This window comes from Stegodyphus dumicola, chromosome X2 (assembly GCF_044657685.1).
Source record: "Stegodyphus dumicola isolate Sdum_Otavi_A_Nest chromosome X2, ASM4465768v1".
Lineage (NCBI taxonomy): Eukaryota > Metazoa > Arthropoda > Arachnida > Araneae > Eresidae > Stegodyphus > Stegodyphus dumicola.
The window spans coordinates 74,569,174-74,595,419 of NC_140781.1; the positions used below are offsets into that span (position 1 = coordinate 74,569,174).

Here is a 26,246-nt window from a genome sequence, read left to right on the forward strand (position 1 = left end):
TTGTAATATGTAATATGCTCCGCGTATGTAAATATGTAAATATGATTGATGCAAAAGTATTAATCGAGTGCGTCGCAAATTGATTTCAGCATAAATAGTGCAAATATGTAATTAAGCCTCCTCAGTCTAGCAAGCAACATTACAAGTGATACCTCAATGTGGAAAGAAAGTTATGTAATGGTGTAAATATGTAAATAAGTTTCTATTGATAGCAAGCACCATTACAGGTGCAAAAGCAAACGTTCACAACAGGATATGAATATAAAACTGCAGCAAATAAGGGATGTGAATATAAACTGCAGCAAATAAGTTTAGCAGGAACCCGAGGATGGACGACACTATGAATGTCTCAAAGCTTATAACACATGAACTACTACCAATGAACCGAACTAATAAACAGAAATCCAATGACTGTACTATATGTATCAGTAATTACAGACACTCATATGTAATAATCGAATAACAATGTAACAAACAGAATTATAATGTACTAGAAAGCAATATAATGTGCCAGAAAGCAAAATCTGTATGTAAAACCAGAAAATGCACGTAATCATATGAGTAGCCCTTGTAAGGCCATCTTTATATTAATTCTATGATTTAATAAATACTGGGCCCGGGCGGTAGGATGGAGTGAACTCCCGGGGGCAGTTTTGGTCAGTAGGACCGCCACCGGGGTGAATTAGGCGTTGGGTTTGGGCGCCAGGTGTGGGGCCCTTGTGTGGCTTCAGGGGCTGTTTTAGATAAAGGTGGACGTGGAGCTACACCAATTAACCTATGGTAGAGGGGTGGTGCCCACATCCTCCGTCGCATGTCGCATGTTTGATGGTTGTCCCGTTGTTGTGTGGGACCAGGAGGAAACGAATCTGGAGGTAACTGTCAAATATGCCATAGATGTTACGGGGGCATCGAGATGAGCGGAGAGCTTGTTTAATGGCCGGCCACCAGAGGGTGTCAAAGACACTCTGAAGGTCAATTGAGACAAAGGCCGTGTGAAGCTGTTGTTCTTTGTTATGGTGGATTATCCGTCGAACTTCCTCCAGAGCATGCAGTGTGGAGAGGCCGGAGCGGAAGCCGAACTGCCTGCTGCTTAGGATGCGGTTGTCTTGCAGATGAAAGATGAGTCTTTGTACTATTAGTTTTTCATAGACTTTCCCTAGAGCCGGCAACAGGCAGATCAGTCGGAGAGAGCTTGGGCTTTGGGGATCTTTGATCTTTTTAGTGAAGAAGACTACATGACCAGTTTTAAAGGCGCTTGGGAAGAGCTCATGTTTCAGTAGGTTGTTGAAGAAGTGAAGAAAGAAGATGGGATGTGATTTGTAGGCGACCTTGAGGATGCTATAGTCTAGACCGTCAGGGCCTGGTGCTTTCTTCTTGGGCAGGGTACGATAGATTTGTGTGATTTCTTGCCTGGTGAAGGGAATGTCGTCTTGGGTCATCCGTGCTGCGTGGTTGTTTCTAAGAAGCTTTTGTTCCGGTGAATCATCAGCTGGGTTATCTGAGGGAAAGACGGTGCTCAAGATAATTGCAGCAGTGTTTGAGGTAAGGCTGGTGTTCGAGTTGGCAGTTTGTTGCTGCAAGTAGATTTGGTGGGGTCGAAAAACTTTGCTTGTTGAGATTTTGTGGAGAATTCCGAAGGGATCAGAGTTCTCGCTGCAGAATTTCTTCCAGGTGGTAGTTTTTGCAGTCAGTATGCTTCGTTTGTATCTAGCTCTCTCTTTTCTGAACTGTGTTAGGAAGAAGGCGCGTTCCTCTGGGGTGTCTGCTTTGGTAAGGCGGCGTCTTAGTGCCCGACATTTTTGGCGTTGCTGGCGAAGGTCCTTCGACCACCATGAAAGACCTTGGATTTTCTTGGCTGTGCGGATGGGGAGAGTACTGTCACAGCATTTTTGTAGCTCCTGCGTTAGATGGTTTGTGTACTGGTCGAGGTCTGCGGCGTTGTGGCAGCTCTGCAGTGATGGAAGTTCTCTGCTAAGTAGGTCGTGAAGTTGCCTTTTCAGTGTCTTGATTTTTGCTTTCGGTAGTCTGTAGCGTTTACGTATTGGGATTGTGGTGCTGGTGCTGATACTGAAGTGGATGTATTTGTGATCCGACAGGCTACAATCGTCTGACACCTCCCAGTTTTGCAATAAGTGGCTGGCGTTGTTGCTGGTAAGGGTCAGGTCTGGCCATCCTTTGTTGTAGGTGTTGTCAAACGTAGGGGGGGCATCTATCGAATTGTGAAGGTGGAGGTTGTTGGCGGCTATGTAGTCTTCAAATTCTTGACCTTTCCTATTGATGTCGGTATAGCCCCAGATTGTGTGATGGGCATTAAAGTCACCGCTGCAGATGGTGGGACCGGAAGGGCATTTGAGACTAATTCTGTCCATTGCGGCAGTTGCTTCTGTGATGGTGTCCGCGGGGGAGGAGTAGATGGAGCTGAGGATGAAACTCATGTCTGAAGTTTCGAGGAGGATAGCGACACAGTCTCTTTCTGTTGTTACTATTACGGGAGTCCAAATCGGGTTGCATATTATGATGACTGCTCGTGGGGGCTTGGGTATTTTCGGTCACTTGGATTGTTCTCCAGGAAAGCGGGAAGGAAGCTACTTGGCCGTTCTTGCAATAAGGCTCCTGAATGAGAAGGATGTCGGTATCGTTTTGAATGGCATGTGCTGTTGCTTGTATGGTTGCCGACTTTGCTCGTTGCAAATTTATTTGAATGCACTTGAGGCTGTCTGGAGTTGTGACTGTTAAATTGCATATAACTGGTGGGGAGTGACCTGGCGGCAGATTGTGACACGATCTGGAGCTCTGAAGTGGGAGATTGTAAGCTTGTGCAGAATTTGGGTAAGACTGACTTGGTTGGGGAATGGTAGGATTAGTAGTTGGTGCTGCGTCGAATCCTCTCGATGTACTTCTGGTAGGTTGGACAGGTGGGGTGGTACGCTGGGTGTCCACAAGGGATTGTGCCTTTTGTCTTGTGATTGAAATCTGCGCAGTTGATGCATGTTGGATGGATCGCGGCGCAGTCTTTGACGTTATGTGCGCCGGAGCAGAAGGCGCAGTATTCCTTGTTGTGGCAGTCTTGTTGTAGGTGGCCAAACTCTTGACATCTGTATCAGCGTTTGGTACTGAAATATTCTGTGATCCTGTGCGCATGCCATCCGATGTAGATGCGGCCAGTTTGCATAATTTGTCTGAAGGCAGGTGGTTGGCATTCGGCGATCCACTTGACATTATTATTCTTGTCATTAAGCCGGTGTAATAGTTTGAACGCTGTTTTGTTGAGGCTGAATTTCAATTCTATGATGTTCGCGAGTTCTTCCTTCTGCAGGGAGGTTGGGATATTGTGTATGGCTATGCGCGGGGATCTTGTGACAGGAAACTTTGTTGAGACGAGCTGTTTGCCTTTGTCGCTTTGAAGCGTGGTGGAGAGTTTGGAGAGGTCTGCTTGGGTGGCACACTCAACAGCGATACCTCCGTTCTGTATATGCCGGATCTTGCGCACCTTGATGCCAATCTGCGAAAGGGGAAATTCTTCTGCGAGTTTATGTCGTAGTGTATTGCTCGTGGCTTGTTCTTGTGGGTAGATGAGCAGAGTAGACGGGGGTTGAAATGCGTGGGTCAGAGCCTGAGCGTAGGTTGGATGACAGGCTGGTTGGAGCCTGCTGTTTTGGTTGGTGCTGGCCAATTCAAAGTCCGTAGTATTCCTTGGTGGAGAAGAGACGTGGTCCGTGTTGGTCGCGCAATCTTTTGTTGTCTTTAGATTGGGGCCGCTTAGGGCTAAGGTCTTGAGCGCTTGCAGGAACCGCACTAAAGTTTCTCTTAAGTTGGTTGGCAGTAAGTGCCGGCCGGTTCGTTTAGATGTACAGATTTCGAGGCACTCCTCGTGCAGGGCAGAAATTTTATCTTCGTGAGAGAGAGAGGTGGAGTCTAGGATTGCGTCCAAATTGAGTTTGCTGACGTAGTATGAGGTATCTGTATTTGGCATTTTGTGAAGGAGCACCGTTGCGCTGTGCGCTGCAAGGACCAAGCTTAGAGTCCCTAAATGTGGTAAGCACACTAGGATGCTTGAGAGGTCGTGTCACTAGAGTTGCGCACGCACTATTGCACGCGCAGTTGCTGAAGAGTCCCAGTTGAAGTGCTATATAGTTGGTAGTCACTACTTCGCAAAGTCACAGAGACGATGGCAGACACTGAGGAGTTGTTACATAGTTGGAAGTCACTAAGTCACAGAGTCACTAGTTGACAGTCACTAAAGATTTACAGATGATTAATGTGTGTGGTAAGTTGTGTGCTCATCGATTGCGGGTGTTTGAATGGTATGAAACAGGTATACAGGGAAGAACAATAAATTGCGGGCAATCAATTAAATGTAGCTATACAGATTAAATCAATCATATAACGATAAGAACAATCAATAATAATCTGGATACGGTATAAATCAAATATGAAGGACAAGGAATGGATTAATTCATATATAAGAATCAGATATGGTGAGATTAACCAGAATACAGTCAATTAGGAAGTATTGCTTACTATTATAATTGCTAATGGTTTCAGTAAATCCTGGCCTTTGATATTGAGGACACACATATTTGTACAATTAGTTAGCCAATTAATGCAATGGTTTAGACATTACATTTGTATGCATAATTCTTGAAAATGGCGTTTGTACCGGTAATCCGATCAAAATAAACACTATTTATACAGAAACAGGTAGGCTATACAAAAGACTAAATTGCAAAACTTAACGCTAATTACACAAGGACCAGTCAGATCGTAATTTCAACTATGCAAGAACTAGCTTATGGGAATTCAATTTGCTATATTGAAAAGTTACAAAGCTAATTATTACATAAAAAAATCTTATAATGATTTAATAATGGTAAGGTAATGAAATAAAGCTAATAATACTGGATAGATGAGTTGTGTCCTAATAAACCAATTAAAGTTGTCAGCAAAAGAACTATATTGTCAAAAATACTTAGATGTAATATAAACACATAGATTTAAAATTTGAATGAAAGTAAGCATAATCATTATTAAGGCAATTTGAGAAGAAATTCCAAGATTCTGGGTAAAATTGAGATAATTAAAACTAGCTGACAGCGTAATTAAATGTATGTAAATAGTCGCATACCTTGGCCACAAAACTTCATCTGTTCTTTTGTGCTTGTAAGTATAATGGTAATACAGTAAGGAATACACAAGAAGTTAGAAACACACAAGTAAGCTGAAGAAACACACTGTGTATTGGAATCCAATTAGCGTTGTTGTTGATCGCACAAAGCTGAAACACTGGCACAACACAAGCACAACACTAAAACACGAAGAAAACTCCAGGCACTAATTAATGAGGCACTTAAGTTAAAGTGCACAAATTCGTTAGAAATAGTTATTAAAAAAAACTATAGAAATGACCGATTTTCTCAATTTTTTTCCCCTTTTTTTCCTCTTTTTTTTAAACTTGTGTCGCGCAAACGATGAGATCGACTTTAGACATGGCTCTGTGAAGGTACGATGCTAATTAGTTGAGTAATTGAATTAATTAAAATCTTCAAGTACCTTGTATTGCCGAGGGAGGCAACTTTCTTTGGTTAACAGTCGTTAAGTCCGAAAATTAGGCGGAAAGTTGTAAAAATTCAACTAATTGTCCGATTAACTTGAAATTTAGAATCTTGTGTGATTCAGGCGATGAAAATAACTTCCGTCCTGGTACTATTAAGATCCGATTATAATTAGCAGGGTTATGAAGATAAGTAAAAACTCTCAGTTCCCTTTGTTGCTCTACGACAATTTCAAGGCAGACCGTGTACAGACGCTTAGGGCAGATTGGTCTATATGCTCAGACGACCTGTCAGATGCGTTCCACTTACTGCAACTCACTGTCGCCTGCGGTTAGCCTGGAGTAGAGAGTATGCATTGTGGACACCGCAACAGTGGGCTTGTGTGATGATTTCCGACGAGTCCAGGTTTAGCTTGCGGTCTGATTCTCGCCGGACTTTCATATGGAGAGCTCCAGGTACCCGTTACCACCAAGAAAACATCATTGAACGACACCGTTACGGTGGTGCAGGAGTTCTCGTTTGGGGTGGAATTATTCTGGGTTCCAGAACTGATCTGCATGTTCAAATTGGAACCATGACAAGCCAAATCTATCGGGACGTCATTCTGGAACAACATGTACGTTTGTTTCGGGGCGCCATGGGCGCACAATTTGTGTTTATGGATGACAACGCCCGTCCTCACCGTGCAAACATCGTAAGCGAATGCTTTCAGTCGGAGGATATCACCCGTATGTACTGGCCAGCATTCTCACCGGACTTGAATCCAGTAGAGCACGTGTGGGACATGCTTGGCTGACGAGTTGCAGCCCGTCAACCTCCTTCTACATGTCTACCGGAACTTCGGAGAGCATTGCTTTTTGAGTGGTGTAATATACCCCAAGATCAGATCGATAATTTGATACTCAGCATGCCTAGGCGTTGTACGGACTGTATTGCATCGTCTGGGAGACATACAATGTATTAACAATCATATCAACCCTGTAATATTGGTTTTTTGTAAATAGGTTTTTTTTTGTAATTTGCTCCAGGGAGAAAAATTGCTAATTTTTTTAATAATATCAAACATATAACATCTTTTTTTGCTCTTTACCTTTTGTTTAATAAATAAGCTTTACAAATAAGTCAAATTTGTTTTGCTTCTAACTCTTCCTTTGCCTGATTTTGCATTATCCTTAATTTATGGACATGAGTGTAGTAAATACATTCTATTTTGGAATTACATAAGGAAATTTTTGTTTGAAATTAATTGTAATTGTAATTAAGATTACTATTTGTAAGTCTGCCTTCTACTCTCAGAAGAGAATCATTATCCAGAAATAGACATAAAAATTTTAACTTACTTTTAGAAGAAACAAATTCTTATTTTTAAAGGACAGAATATCCTTGTTAAATTCTTGTAATTGCACATACCTGATCTTGAGTTTCTCAGTGTCATCCAGTTCTTTAACAGTTAGAGGACCTATTAATTTTTTCCCTTTACATTTGACTATAAATCTGCAAACGATAAATATGCAAACGAAAGGGTATCCCAGCTTATTTAGATCAAGGTATAATACAGAAATTGCATGATGAGTTAGTTTCAGGACATTCCGGCATAATGAAAGTTTGCGAAGCTGTCTGTTTTCCAGAGCTATGAAAATTTTTTAGTCAGTATTTCAGGTCTGGACAAATTTACCATGTGGTTGGTATGTTAATTATAGTCCGGAGAGCTAGATTAAAGAGACAGGGCCAGAACTGCCTCGGAGGAGAAACTGAATTTGATAAATAAATAAATTACACTTTAAGTGTTATGATTATAGAAGTCAATAAAGGTAAATTTTCTCATAATGAGATTAAAGTTTAAAAGTTAAAGTAGGAAAAAGAACCCTTTTAGCAGGGAACAAAGAGGTGCTTAAGCTGAATTGCTACGGTTGAAAGAGATAAGAATGTCGGATTACGAGACAAAGAGAGGGTGACCATGAACGAAGCTGCAAGCCAGCGAATTCGCTCAGGCGGGGGTAGCCTCCTGGGAAGGGACGGACAGATTACATCCATTCTTTCTCCGGGATTTGAACCCGGACCCTTCGGTACGGTTTTCAGAGTCACTAACCACTTTCCTATCTGGTGCCGCAGGAATTTATTTTTACTTCTTCCTTCCGTTTCCTATCGGGAATGTAAATTAGAATGGAATATTTAAAATGAGGTTTTATTCTAAGACAGAGCACGTTTCCGCTTATGCATGCGCATGTTACTTTTCTTCCTAGATCTAATAGCTTGACTTTCTCAGCTTTGCATTGTTTACTGCCGATATTTGAGTCTCTACGCCGGTTATGTTCGTGAGCCAATTTCGCTTTAAATTGATTTGTGTAGACTTTGTCTACTAGTTTATTTAAATTTCAATTGAGAGTTATTTTTAAGATATCTCACCGTAAGTTTTGGCTCGGTGCGTAAGCATCATGTGTGGATTTCGTTCGGATAAAAGGGTCCTTTACACCCTTCCCGAGTCTCGGTTGTTAATTTTAGAATTTAACGGTAATTCGCTATCGGTCTACTTAAAGTTTGGATACAGTTTATGATAACCAAGGGGATCAAACTTTATATCTTCATTTTGAAAAAAAAATATATATATATATTCATAAATACTTTTCACAATAATATGCATAGAAATGCTTCTTATTTAATCTCTTAACATTAAAAACCTAAGTTTATACTTCATTTTTAGTTGCTTACAAATGCAATTACGATTTTCTATACGATTTTTGCATGTGAAATAAAGAGTTATCTTCCAGAATTCTCTTCCCGTTATTTGTAACTGATTAGATAAATTTGTTCTGTCAGTATCATTAAAATTAACACAGTCGAAGGAATTTTCTAGTACCAGGTATTTTTAAGCAACTCTGTTTAAATCATTTTTTGTAACACATTAAAAAAAATCCAAACTTTTCGTTTATTGTTGGCAATGTGCTGGAAATTTATAAACAGATGCAAATGCATATCAGTTACAAAAATTGACTGTACCTTAAATTTTATGTAATCCTTCTCCAAAGGCCCAACCCAGTGGCTCATTAAACTTTAGTAAGAATAGCCAAAACCTTAAGTCATTAACTCTATAGTATCACTGAGAACGTTGCCAGGATGCACCGCGGAGCATGGCCGATATTACATACATAAAGAGGAAGAAAGAAATATAGCACATCTACCAACAACTTTTCACGACAACTCCCGGCCGGATCAGGCACACCGCGTTGTGACACCAGCGTCTGTTGCACATGGACCTTATAACAAATAGACTAACCCAAACGGGTTTTCTCCCTCATCTGAGGCGTTGCCGGCTGTCACCTTGATCACATCCGAAGGAGTAGGGACGACTTGCAGAAATTTAACATTGGTTGCCTATTGCAGAGTGTATAATTGTCAAGAAAATGTTGGTTGTAGCGCCTCATTTCCCAAATCAGAATTTCTACATATTTTTATTTTTGAAATTGAGATTGATTTTTAAAAATTTGACATATTTTTGAAGCATAATTAACGTTCCAAATAATTATGAAGCTATTGCATGCTTTCAAGGATGGATATTTTTTTAGCTTTTCCTATGTCGTAAGGAAATTTGTAACTACTTCTTTTAGAAAATAATATTGGAAATCTGAACTAATAGAAAATTTCAAACAAGCAATTTTCTCTTGCAATTTTCGGGGTTTTTGTTAGTGTAAATAAGTAAAAAATATTAAATCTTTAAAAACGAATTTTAGAAAGTTTTGTTTAAGTTTCTAAATTGTGCTGCTTTTTTAATATTGTAGATGAGTATTATAGCACAATTTCTATAAAGGAATTTTATTTCAATTATATTTCATAATACATCATAGTGATAAACACTTTTTGACTACTTAAAAAATTTTATACATTTAATTCTAATATTAAAATTGTATTTAACCGTAAAAATTAATTTTGCTTGTATTTTATAGTGATTATTTTTTTAAATTTATTTTTAGTTCTGCATAAGTTTTTTTTTACTGTTAATTTAATTTATTAGCTCAAAGCGGCGGTAGCCTAGAAAGGCTGTTAGTTTCGAAGCGGCATTTTGCGCTGTTTTACTATAAATGTCCGTGTCTTCTTGCACATTGTTGTTACCAAATATTATCGTCCTGTATTATATGCAAAGAAATTAAATAATGAAGAATCTGCATGAATACATGTACGTTTCTTGCACTGTGACAAAAAAGACAGTATCTAGAGCCATCAAATTTTGAATAATGTAATCCTCCACTCGAACATGGGCATCTGGACGGCCAAATTTCGAATTTGTTTTAATCTATTTCATATTTTGTAAAACGTTAACGAATTTTTAGTTAACAAACTCAACGCGTTCAGAGCAAAACACTGTAAAGAAAATAACAATTTTATCTCCAGTGCAGAAATTCTAAAGATATTCTGTTTTCAAATGGTTGTGGTTTACGGGCGAAGAAAATGATATTCAATAAATATAGGTAGCACACAAAGCTTTAAAAAAGGTTCCCTTTGGGCGTAATATAAAATCTGAGTGCTTCTAGATTTTATTTTATCTTTTTTTTTTTCACTTCATTACGCTCAGAAAATTTTATGCTCCGAATTTTATGAATTATTAAAATAACTAATACACTTTAATGTTAATAATTTTACTTTATTTTTACGCAAAATTAAGTTCATAAATTTTGTGCTTAGAATTTTTACCGTTTTACCAAAGTAAAGATGTTTGTACAAGAATTACGCGTGAAAAAATGCGCGAAAAGGCAGTAAAAAGTGCTTTAATGAGATATATTAAATCCTATTTGGAAAAAACTGTGGCTTTCATAATCTCATCACTATACAATATATCGCATTTAATAATTAAAAAGATTTATGTGATACAAACGCCTAGGTTTCAGTGTTAAAGTAAACCAGATCGTCCCTACTCTTTCTTGCCGACATGTCGGTGACGCGTGCCCCGCCCACTGGGTTAGTCTATCTCTTATAAGGTCCATGCTGTTGCAGCAGCTATGGTGATGGACAATCGCCGTGTGACGGTGGACGAAATAGCCGCAATTCTGAACATTAGTCATGGCTCAGTACTTCAGATTATTCATGACGTGCTTACGTTTTGCGAAGTGCCTGCAAGGTGGATGCCATGGCATTTCACTCCACAACTGAAAGAGCTACGCATTGAGGCTTGCGAGAGAACTTTTGCGGTGCTTTGAAGCAAAAGGTAATGGCTTCCTGGCGAGATTCGTTACAGGGGACAAAACCTGGGTCTACTACCACCAACTCGAAACGAAGAGAGCAAGCAAGGAATGGGACCATTCCTGAACATGACAGTGCTCAACCTCATACGGCTTGTGCAAGAGTTCCAACCATACCTGACCTTCACTTTGATATTCTTCCACATTCGCCATACTCACCAGACCTCGCCCCAAGTGACTGGACGACTTGTAGATAGGATGGAAGGAAAGAAATTTCTTTCCGATGAAGTGGTTCATTATTCGGTCCACGAGCGGCTGTGAACACGACCAGAATTTTTTTCCAGAGCAATCCGTGAGCTTCCTTTGGGTTGGAGAAAGTGTGTTGAACGTCTGAGAGACTAAGTCTAAAAATGATACATTTGTATTCTTCTCTTATTCAATAAGTCATATATAAAAACATTTAATGTTTCCATTTGAGTCATCCCCGTATTATTTAAAAAAAATTCAAACTACAATTATGTTGTATTAAATTAAATAATATTTGGCTGGAATTAAAAATCAAAATATTTATTAACATTGTATTAATTAACCTTAATATATTTGTATAGAGATAGTGCTATTTAATAGCCCTGTCAGAAGAAATTTATTGCATCTTAAATATAAAACTAACTCGAAAAGTGATCGTCGTTGGTTCAATATCAGCAGTCAGCCTTTGCTAATTTCTGTAGCAGAGTAGCTAAAATTATGTTTAATTTTCATATATTATTTGTATCTGTATTTTTGTCCAACTCGTTATATATTATTTAAAAAGTTCTAACAATAATTATGTAATAATAAATGAAGTAATATTTTTCTAAAATTAAAACATGAGATATTTAACAATTTATATTTTCCTTATTTTGTGCAAAATAGGCAGTATCTTGAAATTCTTGAGTGATTCTCCTAGATTTAACTAGTCATAAAAACCGGCAATGACTGTCGAGCTATTCTTTTGAAAACACAAACTAAATTACGCTACATCTGAAAGCATTTTTCTTTTGCCTACTTTACTTAAAATCGGTCTAATTCCATTTCATATACAACGAGAGAAATATTTAACATTGCATATTAAAAAGAGCCAAAAGTTGGTGCGAATATTCATTTTGAATATATCAAATGTAAACTGCGTAGTTTTTTAGTGGTGCAAAACAAATTAAGCAAGTTAGTTCTATATTTTTTAAAACGTCCGCCTTGCAACCGGACTAAACCTGGCATAGAAACTGAGACTTTGAAAAACGATAAGTTTCAGCAGGTTATATCTTCTGAAAACTGATGGTTATTTCAAAAAGAGGAGAAAAAATATGTTGTACGAGAACCGCACAGAATAGCACGCTATGATGTTAAACTTAGCTAAACCAAATATTTCATTACCTCGTGCATGACGTGCGTTGAAAATATTACGTTTCTGGTACAAAAGGACACGCAAGCTTTTGTCAATATTGCCAAACAATTCATATATCATAGTTATAAAAAAAGACCCATTAGAAGAAGATTCCCTATTTGTCGATAAAGTAAACATCTTTTTATTAAATTAGAATGCGAATTAAAATATTCCAAGCCATTTTTACGCCTAATTTTCTTGGCAAACGTGTCATTTGATTTTATAATAACGCGCGGTCGTTTAGATTTCCGCTGTAGGCTGTTATTCCCATGTTTGGTCCTTAGCATTAGAATGTATGTCAAGAATCGAATAATAATGCTTTCAAGGTAATCCGTATAGTTTTCTCCGGTGATTCATCGTTCAGATATTTATTATCTTTATAAAGTGACAGGGAATATATTTAAGTTTGTTCTACACAAGTATTTCTATAGACCATTATTAGATTATTCCTATTTATAAATTATTATTATTATATTTATAGATAGTAATATTCCTATTTAGGCCCAAATCGTTTGTAGAGTGGTTAAGACAGCTGAATACGAGAAGTTCGACGAGGTTTCGATTCCAAGTGAACGAGCTGGCTGCATGATTGGTTTTCGTAATTTCCCCATGTGTAACGTGAATACAATCCAGTTTTCCTTACAAAGTCCTTCACAAAGGCATATCTTCCTTTAAACAGATAGCCTTTGTGAGTCTAGCCATATTAGAATAACTTGAATCTAATACTACATCAATGTCCGAAACTGAAGTAACAAATTCGGTACTTTTCCGTTCGGCCGGCGCAATTTTCCATTTCGCCGGCGCGAGCGATAAAGTTGCCAAAAATGGTACAACCGATGCCAAACCGAATATCCTCGGTCATAACCTTTCACGCCTTTCATGAAGAAAGCACACTAGGGCTATCTGCCTAAGGGGAGGGATGCCTTCGTGGAGGACTTTCTAAGCGAAACTGGCTCGTACACACGTTACACATGGGGAAAACCACGAAAACGCCCATGCAGCCAGCCCGTTCGCGGGATTCGAACCTCGGACCGAACTACCAGTGTTCAGCGACTTTACCGCTCGGCCGCTGGTGAGCCCCAAAATTTCCAGAGCCAGAAATCATAACGATTTGATTAGGTTAATGATAAACACTATGAGAGAGAATTCCCGAGAGTCAGTCAGAGCCAGATTAGGTGAAAAAAAGCAGGTATGCGATAATGCTTGGCAGGTCATTTCGGTTTCTGCGAAATGTTTTATTTAAGTATTTTATGTATGCATGAACATATTTGTGGATGAAAATCACTAAGTAACTGAGAAAAATCTATGCTTATGATATGTCAAAGTTGTTGGAGCAGGTGTTGGTGTAAGTATAAACAAAGTAATTCTTTATCATTTTTCAGTATATCTTCGCATAATCTGAGTAGGTCACAAGACATGAAGAGGTTAGTATTTTCATTAGAAGTTTGATTTAACGAAGTTATAAACCTGCACTAAAAAGTAATTTGTTTTCAATTTTAAGTAGATTACGCTCAGGAGACTGTTATGTTTACAAGAAATGGGAAAGAGTATCATTAGAACTTCTCGCTCCGTCTGGTACGGTTCTTATTTTTCGGTGTTCTTAACTGAGTAGGTATACCAGATTTTCAGCAGAATTTTTCAGGCAACTGGTTAACTTATTTATGTTATCTGAGTGTGGCAAAGCACAACAGAAATACCTTCATAAGGGATGGTTGCCTTTATGGAGGTTTTCTAAGAGAAAGTTGCTCATATACACGTTACACATGGGAAAAATCACGAAACCCATAATGACCCCAGCCCGTTCGCCTTCGATCGAACCCGAGTTGAAATCTGAGTATTCAGCAGCCTTAACCATTCGACCACTAGTGGGGCTTTCAGGCAACTGTGTAAAAAGATTCGTGTACCTTAACATAAGCACATGCACTATAACTATTAACTTCGTTATTCATGTCTTATTCCATGACTGCAGTAACTGTCAATAGCTATGAACGGATTGGTTTATGATCTTGGCCAGACATAATTTCCTACAGCTCCTCTCCTCCTAATTTTAAAATTTTTTTTAAAGCGCTATCATCTGTCGCTGAGCAAATCGAGTGAAGAGACGCCAATATGATATTTGCTCAGGTGATGAAGCTCGCAGAGTCCGGAAACCCCATTGCAATTACTTAGGAGGAAAGGTTTCATGAAGAAAGCCCATTTAGGAAAACAATTTCTGCGGGTGGTATTAATGACAAGCATGAAAAGAAAAATTCCGTGTTCATCTTATGTAATCTTCCTGGTATCCGTTTGATCAATATATACAGAGTATCGCAAAAGTTTAATTTTTAAAATTAATCTCAAACTTTTAAGTGCAATAAGTTGTAAATAATAATTTTCTTTGAAGTATTCGTTTACTTAATCTTTTATATTTCAAATAATCTTTCCAAAAGTAAACTATCGGAGGTACTATTCGGTTTCGAGGGCCGTAAAAAATCGCCAAAATATTGTTGATGCCAATGCTGCTAAAAATAATTGCGGCAACCCTAATAATTGCGGCAAGAAAGGAAGTATAATAGTAAATAACTATTTAAGATTGATGTTTTAATTTAGATGAAAGGTTAATTTCATATAGTAATACTTTTTTATTATTATAATTTATACGAAAAAGGCTAAACATGATTGAATGGAAGCATAAGAGTAAATTATTTCAGCTCATTATTATAATTTATATAAAAATTGCTAAACATAACTGAATGGATGCCTGCATCGCTATTTCGCTCTCGACTTACCGCTAAAGCATAATTTCATCTCGTTGGTTGTTCAAACGTAATTTTCTATAATGAATGATGCCTTTTCTTTGAAAATATTCTCGGTAAAGTGCCGAATCGCTCACTTATTTGTTTGCCGCTTTTTACAAGGGTAAAAACAATTGGATTTTTGTCAATATTCTGTTACTTTTTAAGTGAAAATAGGTCGATGTGTACATAGATAAAGTTAAGGGTGTACGCAGTGCTATTTTGTGCAATTCTAGGATTTTTTTTAAAGTGAAAATAGGTCGATGTGCACGTGGATACCGAGTATGTGCAATTCTTAAAAACGCGTCAAACAGTCGGTGATTCTGCACTTTACCCAAAATTTTATTGCCGAGTTTTCGTCATGGGCAATTCCCAAATTGTTAAATCCATAGAATATCAAAAAAGGATTTAAAATAAAAAAAAGAATTTAAAAATTAAACTAGTATTTCAATGGCGTCTTAAATATAGAACTATATAAACTTACGCAATCTGAAATCAGCGCGTACACTAGATTTGGCACGCTGTTAAATGGGCGCGTTTGCTAGATTTGGCGCTTTTGCGCGTACATTTTCGCTGCACCTTTTTTACGGCCCTCGAAACCGAATAGTACCCTATCGGATTTAAACTGTAATATTTTCTTGTTTGAACAACAACATCTAACGAAAATGGCCGGACATGAAAATCAGAGCCCAATATATAGCATTTTAAAGAACATTTTATTATATTAACTTTCAAAACACAATTTTATATTTCCAACATAGATTGAGATAAAATTTTTTAAAATTATTTATAAGGAATTATGGCAGTCATTTTGCATGCTCTCGTGATGTAAACGGTAGCACGCCTTCCTAGAAAGCGGAAGATCCGCGGTTCGAACCTCGGTGAGGGCATAGTTGATTTTTCATGCTTCTCGATGCTAAAGAATCTAATGCCGCCTGCCTTAAACATGTGGTGGACGATAATTCATCCACACTTGTACTTGGTCCGGTGGTCCAGTTGATTTGTCGCCCTTTAAGTGGAAGAGGATATAAGGGATTATCGCTTTTCCCTGTGCACGCTGTCGTAGTGCAAGTGATAGCATGTTCATCTAACTGAAAGATCCGTGTTCGAATTCTGGCAATGGCATATCTGGCTTTCTGTGTTTTTCGTTTAGAAAAATCCTGATTTCTCTACAGTTTTCGGTGTAAATTTTATTCCTGAATTAATTAAACAGCAGCCAGAATATTACATTCTTAGCAGAATGCTTAGGGGCATTATTTTGATAGAATTCGGAATTCAATTACAGGCTCAGTTTTTATGTTGAGGATTTCAAATTCCATTTTGGTTTGGTTTGGTTTATTTAATTACTGCAAAGCACACTAGGGCTATCTGCCTAAGGGGAGGGATGCCTTCTTGAAGGACTTTCTAAAAGAAACTGGCTCGTATAACAGGTTACACATGGGAAAAATCACGAAAACGCCCATGCAGCCAGCCCGTTCGCGGGATTCGAACCTCAGGACCGAACTACCAGTGTTCAGCGACTTTACCGCTCAGCCGCTGGTGGGCTCAAATTCCATTTTAAAATGCTAGTATGTTTGGTAGTGATCCATTGTACCATTAATAAATATAAGATTACTGTTTTAATAGGGACCATGTATTCTCGTGTCATAACTTCGCTTCTATTATGGTCTACTGTTGAAACTACGCTCAATTTCGGAAATTCTAGTTAATTTTCTTTTGGATCTCATTTAAAAATTAAACCTTCCAATTTCAAGACGTTAGAAAAGATCAGCCGCGAGCAGGGCCGGGTTTAGACTTGATAAGGCCCTAAGCTATTTAAAATATGGGGCCCTTTACAAATCCAGATATTATAGTCAACGCCAAATATGATTTTCGAATACCTAGAGGGTTTTTTTTGGGGGGGGAGGGGGGAAGAAAGCGAGTGCCCTTAGCTATAGCTTGTGTAGCTTATACGTAAATCCTGCACTGGGCGGGAGCAACCGGTGGCCCGCATGTTGCCCGGCTGATTTCTCTTGTGAGGCTCGTTAAAAGCTCAAGCTCAACGGAGTCCGCTTCGTAGCATTAGGGTTCGCGCGCTCAGAGAAGGGACACTGGGAGGTGTTTAATATCGAATTTTATCAACTGACAAAGTTTAAAAATTATTTTATTCTTCAACAAGCGTGTTTTATCTGATAAGAGTGACTAATTAAAAGTGAAAATCTAAACCCTCTATCCGAAGTGCAGTAGAGTATGTCATCAGCTGAAGCGTGTTGCAGCATCTGGGTACGGCTGTCTCATTTTCGGTGACGATGCTCCACCAGTTGCAGTTTACGCGCCACCTACGTAAATTCAAAACTAATCGTCTTTCTTGGTTAGCCAACTATCTTATTTCTTTATGAATCCTCTCAAATATTTTATACAGACGCCCTGTAATAATTGAATTTTAAACACCCGCCAGATCAGTAGACGATGATCACATATTGTACATAGATTATCGCAGATGCCAGCGAGAAGAGAAGAATACTAGGTATTACTGTTTTCTTTTCTATCCCGTGCGTACCAAAATCAGACTAAGTTGTTTTTGTTGGCTTATTTTATCTAAAGAGCAAGCGAGTTGCACACAAGGGCGTGTGCGTTAGACACTGACAGTCGTTCACAATCATATGAACTGCTTATTTCACGATAATTCTTCAAGCTTAATTAAAAGATTTTTTCCAAATTAAAACTTTTTTGTGTTGACTATTTTTTTGATTGTTAGTACGTCATCATAATAAAAATGTAGATAGTTTTTTTTAATTTAAAAACTAACTGCGTCGACCGAAAATTAATTTCTTACAATTTTTTTTATAAACGCTTGCTCTATTTTTACAATTGGAAAAATGTCCTCGAAAACAAAAGAACGACATGTTTGGGTGAAAATTGAAGTCTTAATGAAAAATTGGAATTGGATTATTTTTTCATTCTTCTAAATGGCAAAGCTGTTTGCCATTTATGCTCAGATTCAGTATCCGTGTTAAAAGAATGTTATATTAAATGACAATATGAGACGAAACATGACACAAATTATAAAGTCAACCAAGGCCAAATGCAAAAAGCGAAATTGAATGAATTACAGAAAAGCTTAAACAATAGCAAAATATATTTAAAGATCAAAGTTTTTCATCTGGCGATAGAGTCCTAGGTTCACTGATGCCAATGATTGCGACAGGTAAATGAAACCTGTTTAATGATAAAATCGCTGTTGGAGAATTTATTAATTTCATTGTAAAATATTATCTGCATTATGAAGCGAGGGAGCACGAGCGATGGCTAACATGAAAGTAAGAGTTGCAGGAATATAATTTAATGATATAAAAAACTTGACAGATATATTTGTTAATCATTGCTTAATTCCTCAAAAGAAGCTTTTCGCAAAAACTTTAAATATGCCAGATGTTAAAACGACTGTAATAATCCTTATATATTATCTCGAATCTCAAGTATTAAATCAACGTGAATTTAAAGATTTTTTAAAAGATTTGGAAAGTGATTATGGCGATATAATTTATAATGCAGAAGTACACTTGTTGGGTAGAGGAGCTATGCTAAAAAGAGTATCTAACTTAAAAGATGAAAATAAATTATTTGTGGAAACGCAAAAATACCCATTCGATACAGAATAGATGAGTAGTTTTGCCTTTTGTTTCGGTATAACTAAGCATCTGTATGGCTGAAACATGGAAATTCAAGGAAAAAGTCAGTTTATACATAACAAGCTTGATAAAATTAAAGCTTTTGAAAGCAAACTCAAAATTTGGAAAAACATCTGTTGTCAAACGATACGTCATGTTTTCCATACTTGAAAAAAGAAATTCCTTCAGAAACATAAAAATATGCCAAGCAAATACAAAAACTAATAACTGAATTTGAATCCGGATTTAAAGCATTTAGATCGGAAATAAACGTTTTTACTTTTAATACATTTCCTCGCCATTTAATGTAGATGTGAAAATAGTTCTCTACGAGTTAAAAATGGAATTGGTAGATTTGCAAAACACCATTCATGTGAGGAATTCATTTCAGAACGCGGGCATCAATGTGGGTAGATAATTTTAGAAAAATTTCCAGGATTAGTCATGTATGCAATGCAGATCATGACACGTTTTGTAGTTATTTTCCTCAATGAAAATAATTAGAAGCGACAACCAATTGAGTCTAAATGTCGCACGATTTCAAACCTACGTGCAAGTTGCTATGTCTTCTGTATCTTCAAATCCAGACCAACTGATACGTTTCTTGCATTCGCCTCTAAAAAATATTTTGCCCGTTTAAAAAAAGATTGCTCACTTATGGATTAGATTTATTTCACTAAATATTATCTTCTTCCAGTATTCATAATTATTACTTCTCATTTACGGTGAGAAAGAAAGAATAAGTATTTTATTCTTTCACTGACGTAAATATTTTTCCTTTTTACCCAATCAGGACACCTATTACATGGGATTACTATTTTAATAAACTGTGAATTAACGGGTTTTAAATGCATTCTGCTGAAAGTAGGGGAACAACGCGGTCTTCTGTCACTGAAATCTTTTTGGAGAATATTGTATTCCACAAGACAGCTATGATGGTCTCCCAAATCTTCTTGCACTTTAAACTCTGCTATGTTTATCCAGCAGCGGCCAAAAGTCGGTAAAATCACTGAACATTAGTAGTTCGTTCAGGCTCAAATGCCGGCGAAAGGCCTGGTTGCATGGGAAATTTCGTGTTTTTTCCCATGTGTGCCTTGAATACGATGCAGTTCCTTTCAAAAATGCCTCCAAGAAACCACTTTTCTCTTAGACAAATATACTCCACGTGAGTTACCATAAACCAAATAATAACAATAATGAACCACTTTATCATGTTACAGTAATGATTTATTGCTTCAAAAATTGCTAAATTCTTTAAATTAACCAAATTATCAACATTTCTATAAATGTTTCTCTTGCTAGCTGAAACTTAAGGAATGATTTTATACTTAATCGCATATACTTTCTTAAAGCAACCGGGATAACAAAACGCTGAATAAAATTTATTTAAGGATTCAAGAAGATGTTTTTTTTAAATGTGTAATTTTAGCTTTACAAAGCAATGCCATAAGCATATTTTATTTATTATAAGTGATTTTTGTTGCAGTTTTAATAGTGCCTGATGAGTTTTGCGTTATGATTTTCGCGCTGAAAAGGAAACATTTAAATTAAGATCAATATTTAGTATCAAATGAAAACGTGTAAACGCATACAACAAAGAGAAGGTTTTTTAATTTTGTGAATTAAAGTTTTTAGGCATTATTTTCGGAAACTAAAATGGAACTATGTAGTAAATATTCTGAAACTGTATGGTGGAAATTACATTACCTTTGCAGTGAACTTGAATGGTAAATTTTAGAGCTAGTCTTTCCCTTAGATATTACTTTCACATGACGCTTTGTGCATATCTACAACCTTTTTGCAGTATTTGAATAGCTAAGTGAATCAACAATGACAAAAGTTAGAGTGCTTTAAAATTGTGATCAGTCTGCAAAAATAACGTTTTTTTTTAAATACCTGCAGACTGAGTACTGTAAATTAAAGTTAAAAATCGCCTTTAATTAAATCTTAAGCAGTTACTCTTTGAAGATTTCACTATTGCAATGAATGAAAGTAATATAAAGTTATAAAAATGTTTCATGAATTGAATGGCATTATGATACTAAAATTTCTGATTTTCTGTTACTGTTTATTTTTTCATTTGTTACAAACAAGCCAAATTTCTCTGAACTAATCTTTTCCTTGTTGCTGAAAGAAGATGTTTTACAGTTTTTCCTCTAGACCATTCATAGTCTCATAACTATTACAAATATCAATTTTCGAAACAGTTTTAATGCAAATTTCTGACTGAAAATTTGATTTTCTCCTCACTTGCATCATAGTTTTATCTGCAATTTTTATGCATTTTAGATACATTTTGGATTGCTGTAACGTATCCAGCCTGTCTGTGCAACAAAACATGGTTTTCTTTTCCCTAGTGTTTAAGCATAGATAGTGTTACGAATTTTGTATATATATAAATAGTTTTAGTGAAATTATATTGTAGAGACATTATAGGCTATTAGGATGCAAGAGACATGAAAAATGAGCAGTGCCCTCGCTGGGACTCGAACCTCGGTACTCTCGAACACGCGCCTAGCGTGCTGACCGCGCATGCATGCTAAGATGGCGGGAGAAATACCTTATATACTCCCCCTTTCAAAGGCTGACTGGGGATTAGGGGTCCCTATCGCCAAATCCTGGTGGAGAATCATCATCCATCATCTTCGTCCCTGTTCGGGCGCCACTGTAGAGAAATTAGGTTATTTCGAAGCAGGAGACATGAGAAATGAGCAATGCCCTCGCCGGGACTCGAATCACGGGCCTCTCGAATATGTGCCGAGCGTGCTGAACATTACACCGCGAAGGCATGCTAAGAAGGCTGGAGAAATATTTTATAATATGTGAAACTGTAGTATTTTACGTATAATGTAACATGAAATGCTTGAAAAAAAAGAAGCTCAGGCGGAAAAACAAAATTCCAGGGACAAGTCTGTTTAACCTTGAGGTAAATGGCTATCTCGCCAATTAAGTGAAATATCGCCAAACTTGACGAAGGTTTTTAACAACTAATTTTTGTCGCCAAACTTGGCGACCATTTGGGTCCGGTTCCTGTATAACTATAATTGGTACTGCCATTTATCTCTATATGTAGCTGTAAGCGTACTTATACATTATTTTAATCTTATATGTCTTCCAGTAATTTCGAGAAATGGAAAGTATTAGAGATTTCTTGGCTGCCGGGAAAGCTTTCGGTTTTTTTTTTGTTTTTTTGTTTTATTCAGAGCATTGAGTACTACGGTGTATTGAGATATCTCCGTGTGAGCTTCTCTTCTTTAGATGACTCTCTCTCTTTCTTTGCATTGCGTTTGCTTCTCTCACCTTTCTTTCCTTGTATTGCATTGTGTTTAAAACATTTTTAGTATTTGAAGTGTAACTGCTAATTGAGCTGTGTGATATTGAGGAGAGCTATAAGAATACTTTTGTGGAAAGTTCCTTATAAAGTATTTCTTTCGGTAAAATAAAATTTATCAAGCTATCGTCGGTTCTGTGTGCATTCAATCCATTAGGATTAAGTCTCATGAGTTATTCGTTCAAATACTGTCGTTTAAGCATTCCACACAGAAAATTACCAGTAAGATAGATATATGGAGACCAGTTGGACCAGTATTGCTTCTGCGTCTTATCTAGGCTGAAACTTTAATTACTGTCAAAGTACGATTGAAATTTGACCAAATATTCATTTTGGACAATCAACCAAATTATTTCACAAGAGACTTGTTGTTGGAAAATTGGTGAATCTTATCAATACAATAATTTGTCATGCATTTACTTACAGTAGACAGAATTCATGTAACCGGTAGCAGGAAAGCTTCAGGTAATTATCATCTGACAGATGATTCTATCCAATTAGTACAGTTTTAGGCTTTTAGTTCAACACCAAGTTATGCTATCACAACTGATACCCATGGTCTAAGACTAACGTAGATAGTCCTTCCCCCATCTCAATAATTTATCATGATTTTGTCGATATTGTTGTAGAATACGATAAATATTACATACACAATGGTTTTCATTAATTCACTGTTAGAGAGCTTTACGAATACCCTATATTTTTTATTAGAGATTACTATTTTTTCCAGAGGAATGTATTCTTTAACCTTGTGATAAATATGCTGAGAAGAATTATACTTACTGTACTGACGTAAAATAATAATGTACAGTAAATATGTCTATACTTAACTGTTATACTGAAAGACATGTCTTTCTGGTTATTTTCATTTTATAATAAAAAACTCAAAGCAGATGGCATTTAATGTTTTGGGATGTAAATCGTGTGCGCAGAATATTTGTTTTGTAGATAGAATTCAATGTATATTTATTTCCGTAACTAAGTAACTTTTTCTTTTGCAGCGCAAGTACAGGATTTCGCCTTCTGATGTCCATATCATCGGCTATAACTTAGGTGCACATGCCGCCGGATATGTTGGAGAACAGCTTCCACGATTAGGTAGAATAACAGGTAAGGTAATGCAGCACTGAAAGCTTACGTCTTTAAAGACTTCGGGAAAGCAAAATAGATTTATAGAAAATAAGTATTTTCCCATCTGTGAAGATAATTAAATTGCTTTAGATACTTACGCTCGAGAAAACTAAATACAGGAGCATCATAAATTAAATATTATACTAACCCGAATATCATATTATCTCACATCTTAGACTACCGTACAATTTTTAAGATGTTTCTCAAGGGAAAAAAAACAAGCTTCGGTATAATGTGGCGTAGTGTGTATAATTTTGGTATGTTAAGAATACTCTGCAAGTAAAAAAATATGTGTTATAAGTTCTATACTTTCAAGTTAAACTAAAACGAACGATCTTAAAATCCCCAATTTAGTTCAAACTCTGAGTAGTTATGGAAGATTCTAGGGGGAATATATCTATAGAACAGAAAAGCGCTCTTCTCCAATAAGTGAGGAAATCGACATTAAAAATCTGAGTAACATTATATGTTAAGTTAAACGTCATGTGGAAGCCTCAGTGGTGTACTGGATCATGAGTAAATGGTACAGACAAAAATTCTGTTCAAAGCCGTTACCACGAGCTCTGTTTCTCATATTATTTATTTTAAAGAGCTTATTGATGAAACTTTTCTAAAGGAATGAAAAAAAAGTGATATAATGCAAAAGGTTTGTAAGAAAGTCGTTCCATTTTTTTATTTAATTTTAAAATCTTCAAATTGTAAAATATTTCTATATCAGATACATTGATTAATTGTTGGCTCTTTACTACCTATCTATCTTTTAGAAAATATTTTCTTTAAAATGTCAAGGCTAAGTCATAATTTATGAATATGAATAAAATTTCTTTATCTCTAATTTTAATGTTAACTATGCAAGTTTCAATATGGCTCAAAAAAGCGGAAAAGTCGTTTGATGATATACAAGTATATTCAGTTCAGAATGAATGCTGACTGAATATTCTAGCGAATTCTCCTGGAAAACTTTTGAAATATGACGAAACATTCAGGAAAAACTAATTGAATTTTTTATTAGCATTTTTTGTTTAATTTTTTTTCGTTTAAAATATTTTTTCACGAAAAGAAACCTTTTTTCCAAATAATAAAAAAGATCAAAAGAATGAATAATTTTGGTGGGAGAAAAAACAAAAGAAAGAGAGTAAAAATCGCTAGTAGTAGTGAGATTCTAACTGAAAACTTTCGTCTGAAGCATTTATACATTAAAAACTTCTTATCAGCGATTTCGATAGGCGGAGCTTAAGTGATGCATTCCTTACATAGAACTTCAGCCTAGATTTTCCTGCTTATTTCTTAGCATTGTGTGCCCTATCAATCGCCGAATGGTTAAGACCCTTGAACGCTCGTAGTTGAAATTCGGATTCAAACTCAGGCGAGTCTAGCCGCATGGGAGTTTTTCGGGCTTTTCCATGTGCAATGTTAATACGAGCCAAGTTATCTTAGCAAGTCCTGCAGGAAAGCATTTCGTTTCTTAAGTAGATACTAGCTCTCGTGTGCTATGCCGTATCCAAATAACCCAACCTAATCTTTGAAGTGCGAGCTTTTGTTTCATTAATATAATCACTTTAAGAAGTTCCATAATTACGCTGAAGTTGGGCTAAATTAATAAATTCAAGGTCATGCAAATCTATTCTACGTAAACTAAATAAAAAAAAATTTTATACCTAAAAGTAAGAACAATTTTGATAAGTTATTTTATTTTAATATTGGTATCGGATTATTTAAACTGAATGCAGAAGTATTGTAATTTCTCAGATAAGGATTATTAGAACAGAGAAAAAGGATTTTACTTAACCGTCTTAGCATCCTTAATACGAAAATTTTCATCTAGCTGGTACTGAAAATATTAGGTTATTTTATAATTTTTTGGCAACCACAGTTGCTTGGTATACGTATTCAGCTTGGTAATCTGAAAAATTAGTAATTTCAGGTAGATTTTATTGAGTAAGTGAAGTCGAGTTATTGCATTATCATATCTAAACTATGATCAAGGATATGATAGATCAAGGAGATAATCCTTGATCTTTAAGCCAAACGAGTTTCGTCATTATTATTTTAATGAGTCTTAAAATGAATCACATCATTATAGCTCAAAGTAGCAAAGCTAGACAGTTCACTATTTAGCCATTATATCTGAATGCCTCAATACACACCGTGTCTTTTAAGTCCTTATGTGGCCGTTATCTTCGAAGCCGTTGGCCGACATCCACTTACAAAACTATTTTCATTGACGCAACTAGCATATTTTACCATTTTTAAATTAGAAAAAATAATTATATACAGATTATGGAATCTTTTTATATGATCTCTTGATTCCGTCATTATATTTAAAAGTTTATGCTCATTATAAAAAAACACAGCATACGTAAGATGTTTGACTTAAGTTACAAAAGTTGATCGAGATATTTTATTTCGAAATTAGGGACTTGTAGCACACACTTCGGCTTTCTTAAGGGGTCTGTGAGAAAGTGTATTAGATTAACTCGAGGCTGATGTTTTTCCTTTTAATGCCGCCTGGTGATATTCTTTTGTGATTTACTAACTGTGAAACATTCTTTAATTTAAAGCTTTGTTGCATATGGTAACAAGAAAGAATTTTCATATAAGTAATTTACAAGGTTTCAAAAACTAAAAATACATTCTCATGCAGTTTTATTACTTTAGAATAGTAATTTAATAAAAATTTATTTAATATTTTTTATGCTTAATTTATGTAAATAATGTTATTAATGGACTATATTCGTATAAAAAGCTTGCCATTGTTTTAGAACACGAGATTTATGTATAAGATTCTGTGCTAAGATCTCTTTTTTGGGAAAAAAATTAATTGATTACTATTTCTTACAACCGGTTGCGTAGCTATGCTCGTAGTTAAAACTATGCTATTAATATCAGAATTTTTTTTATAATCTTATATTTAATTTTTAGCTGCATACAAATGCAAACATATCGCTCTTCAGTTCGTGCACGACTCATGCACATAATCTCAGAAATTAATATCTTAGTCCGTTTTTGTCGTACCGAAGTGAAACTTTCGGAACATTATTTTTTAGAAAGAGTATAAACTTTTACTAAACATAATTATAAGGTTCAGGGTCTATATAAAAAGTTAGGTTTCGTAAGTTTTACAAAACTTTTTTTTTTAATTTAAAAATGCGATAACATGAGTATTTTCCTTATCTATAAATTTTTTTATAACCAGAAATCTATGTTTGAAACCAGA

The 26,246-nt window shown here is 36.1% G+C and overlaps 1 protein-coding gene across 1 annotated transcript in view; it reads left to right on the plus strand.

Moving 5' to 3' along the window:
* Positions 1-26,246, plus strand: part of LOC118199159 (inactive pancreatic lipase-related protein 1-like) — a 94,364-nt gene that overhangs the window by 49,441 nt on the left and 18,677 nt on the right. Inside the window, exon 4 of the mRNA XM_035370965.2 lies at positions 22,900-23,008. Coding sequence (XP_035226856.1) covers positions 22,900-23,008 — 109 coding nt within the window. The remainder of the gene's footprint in view (positions 1-22,899; positions 23,009-26,246) is intronic.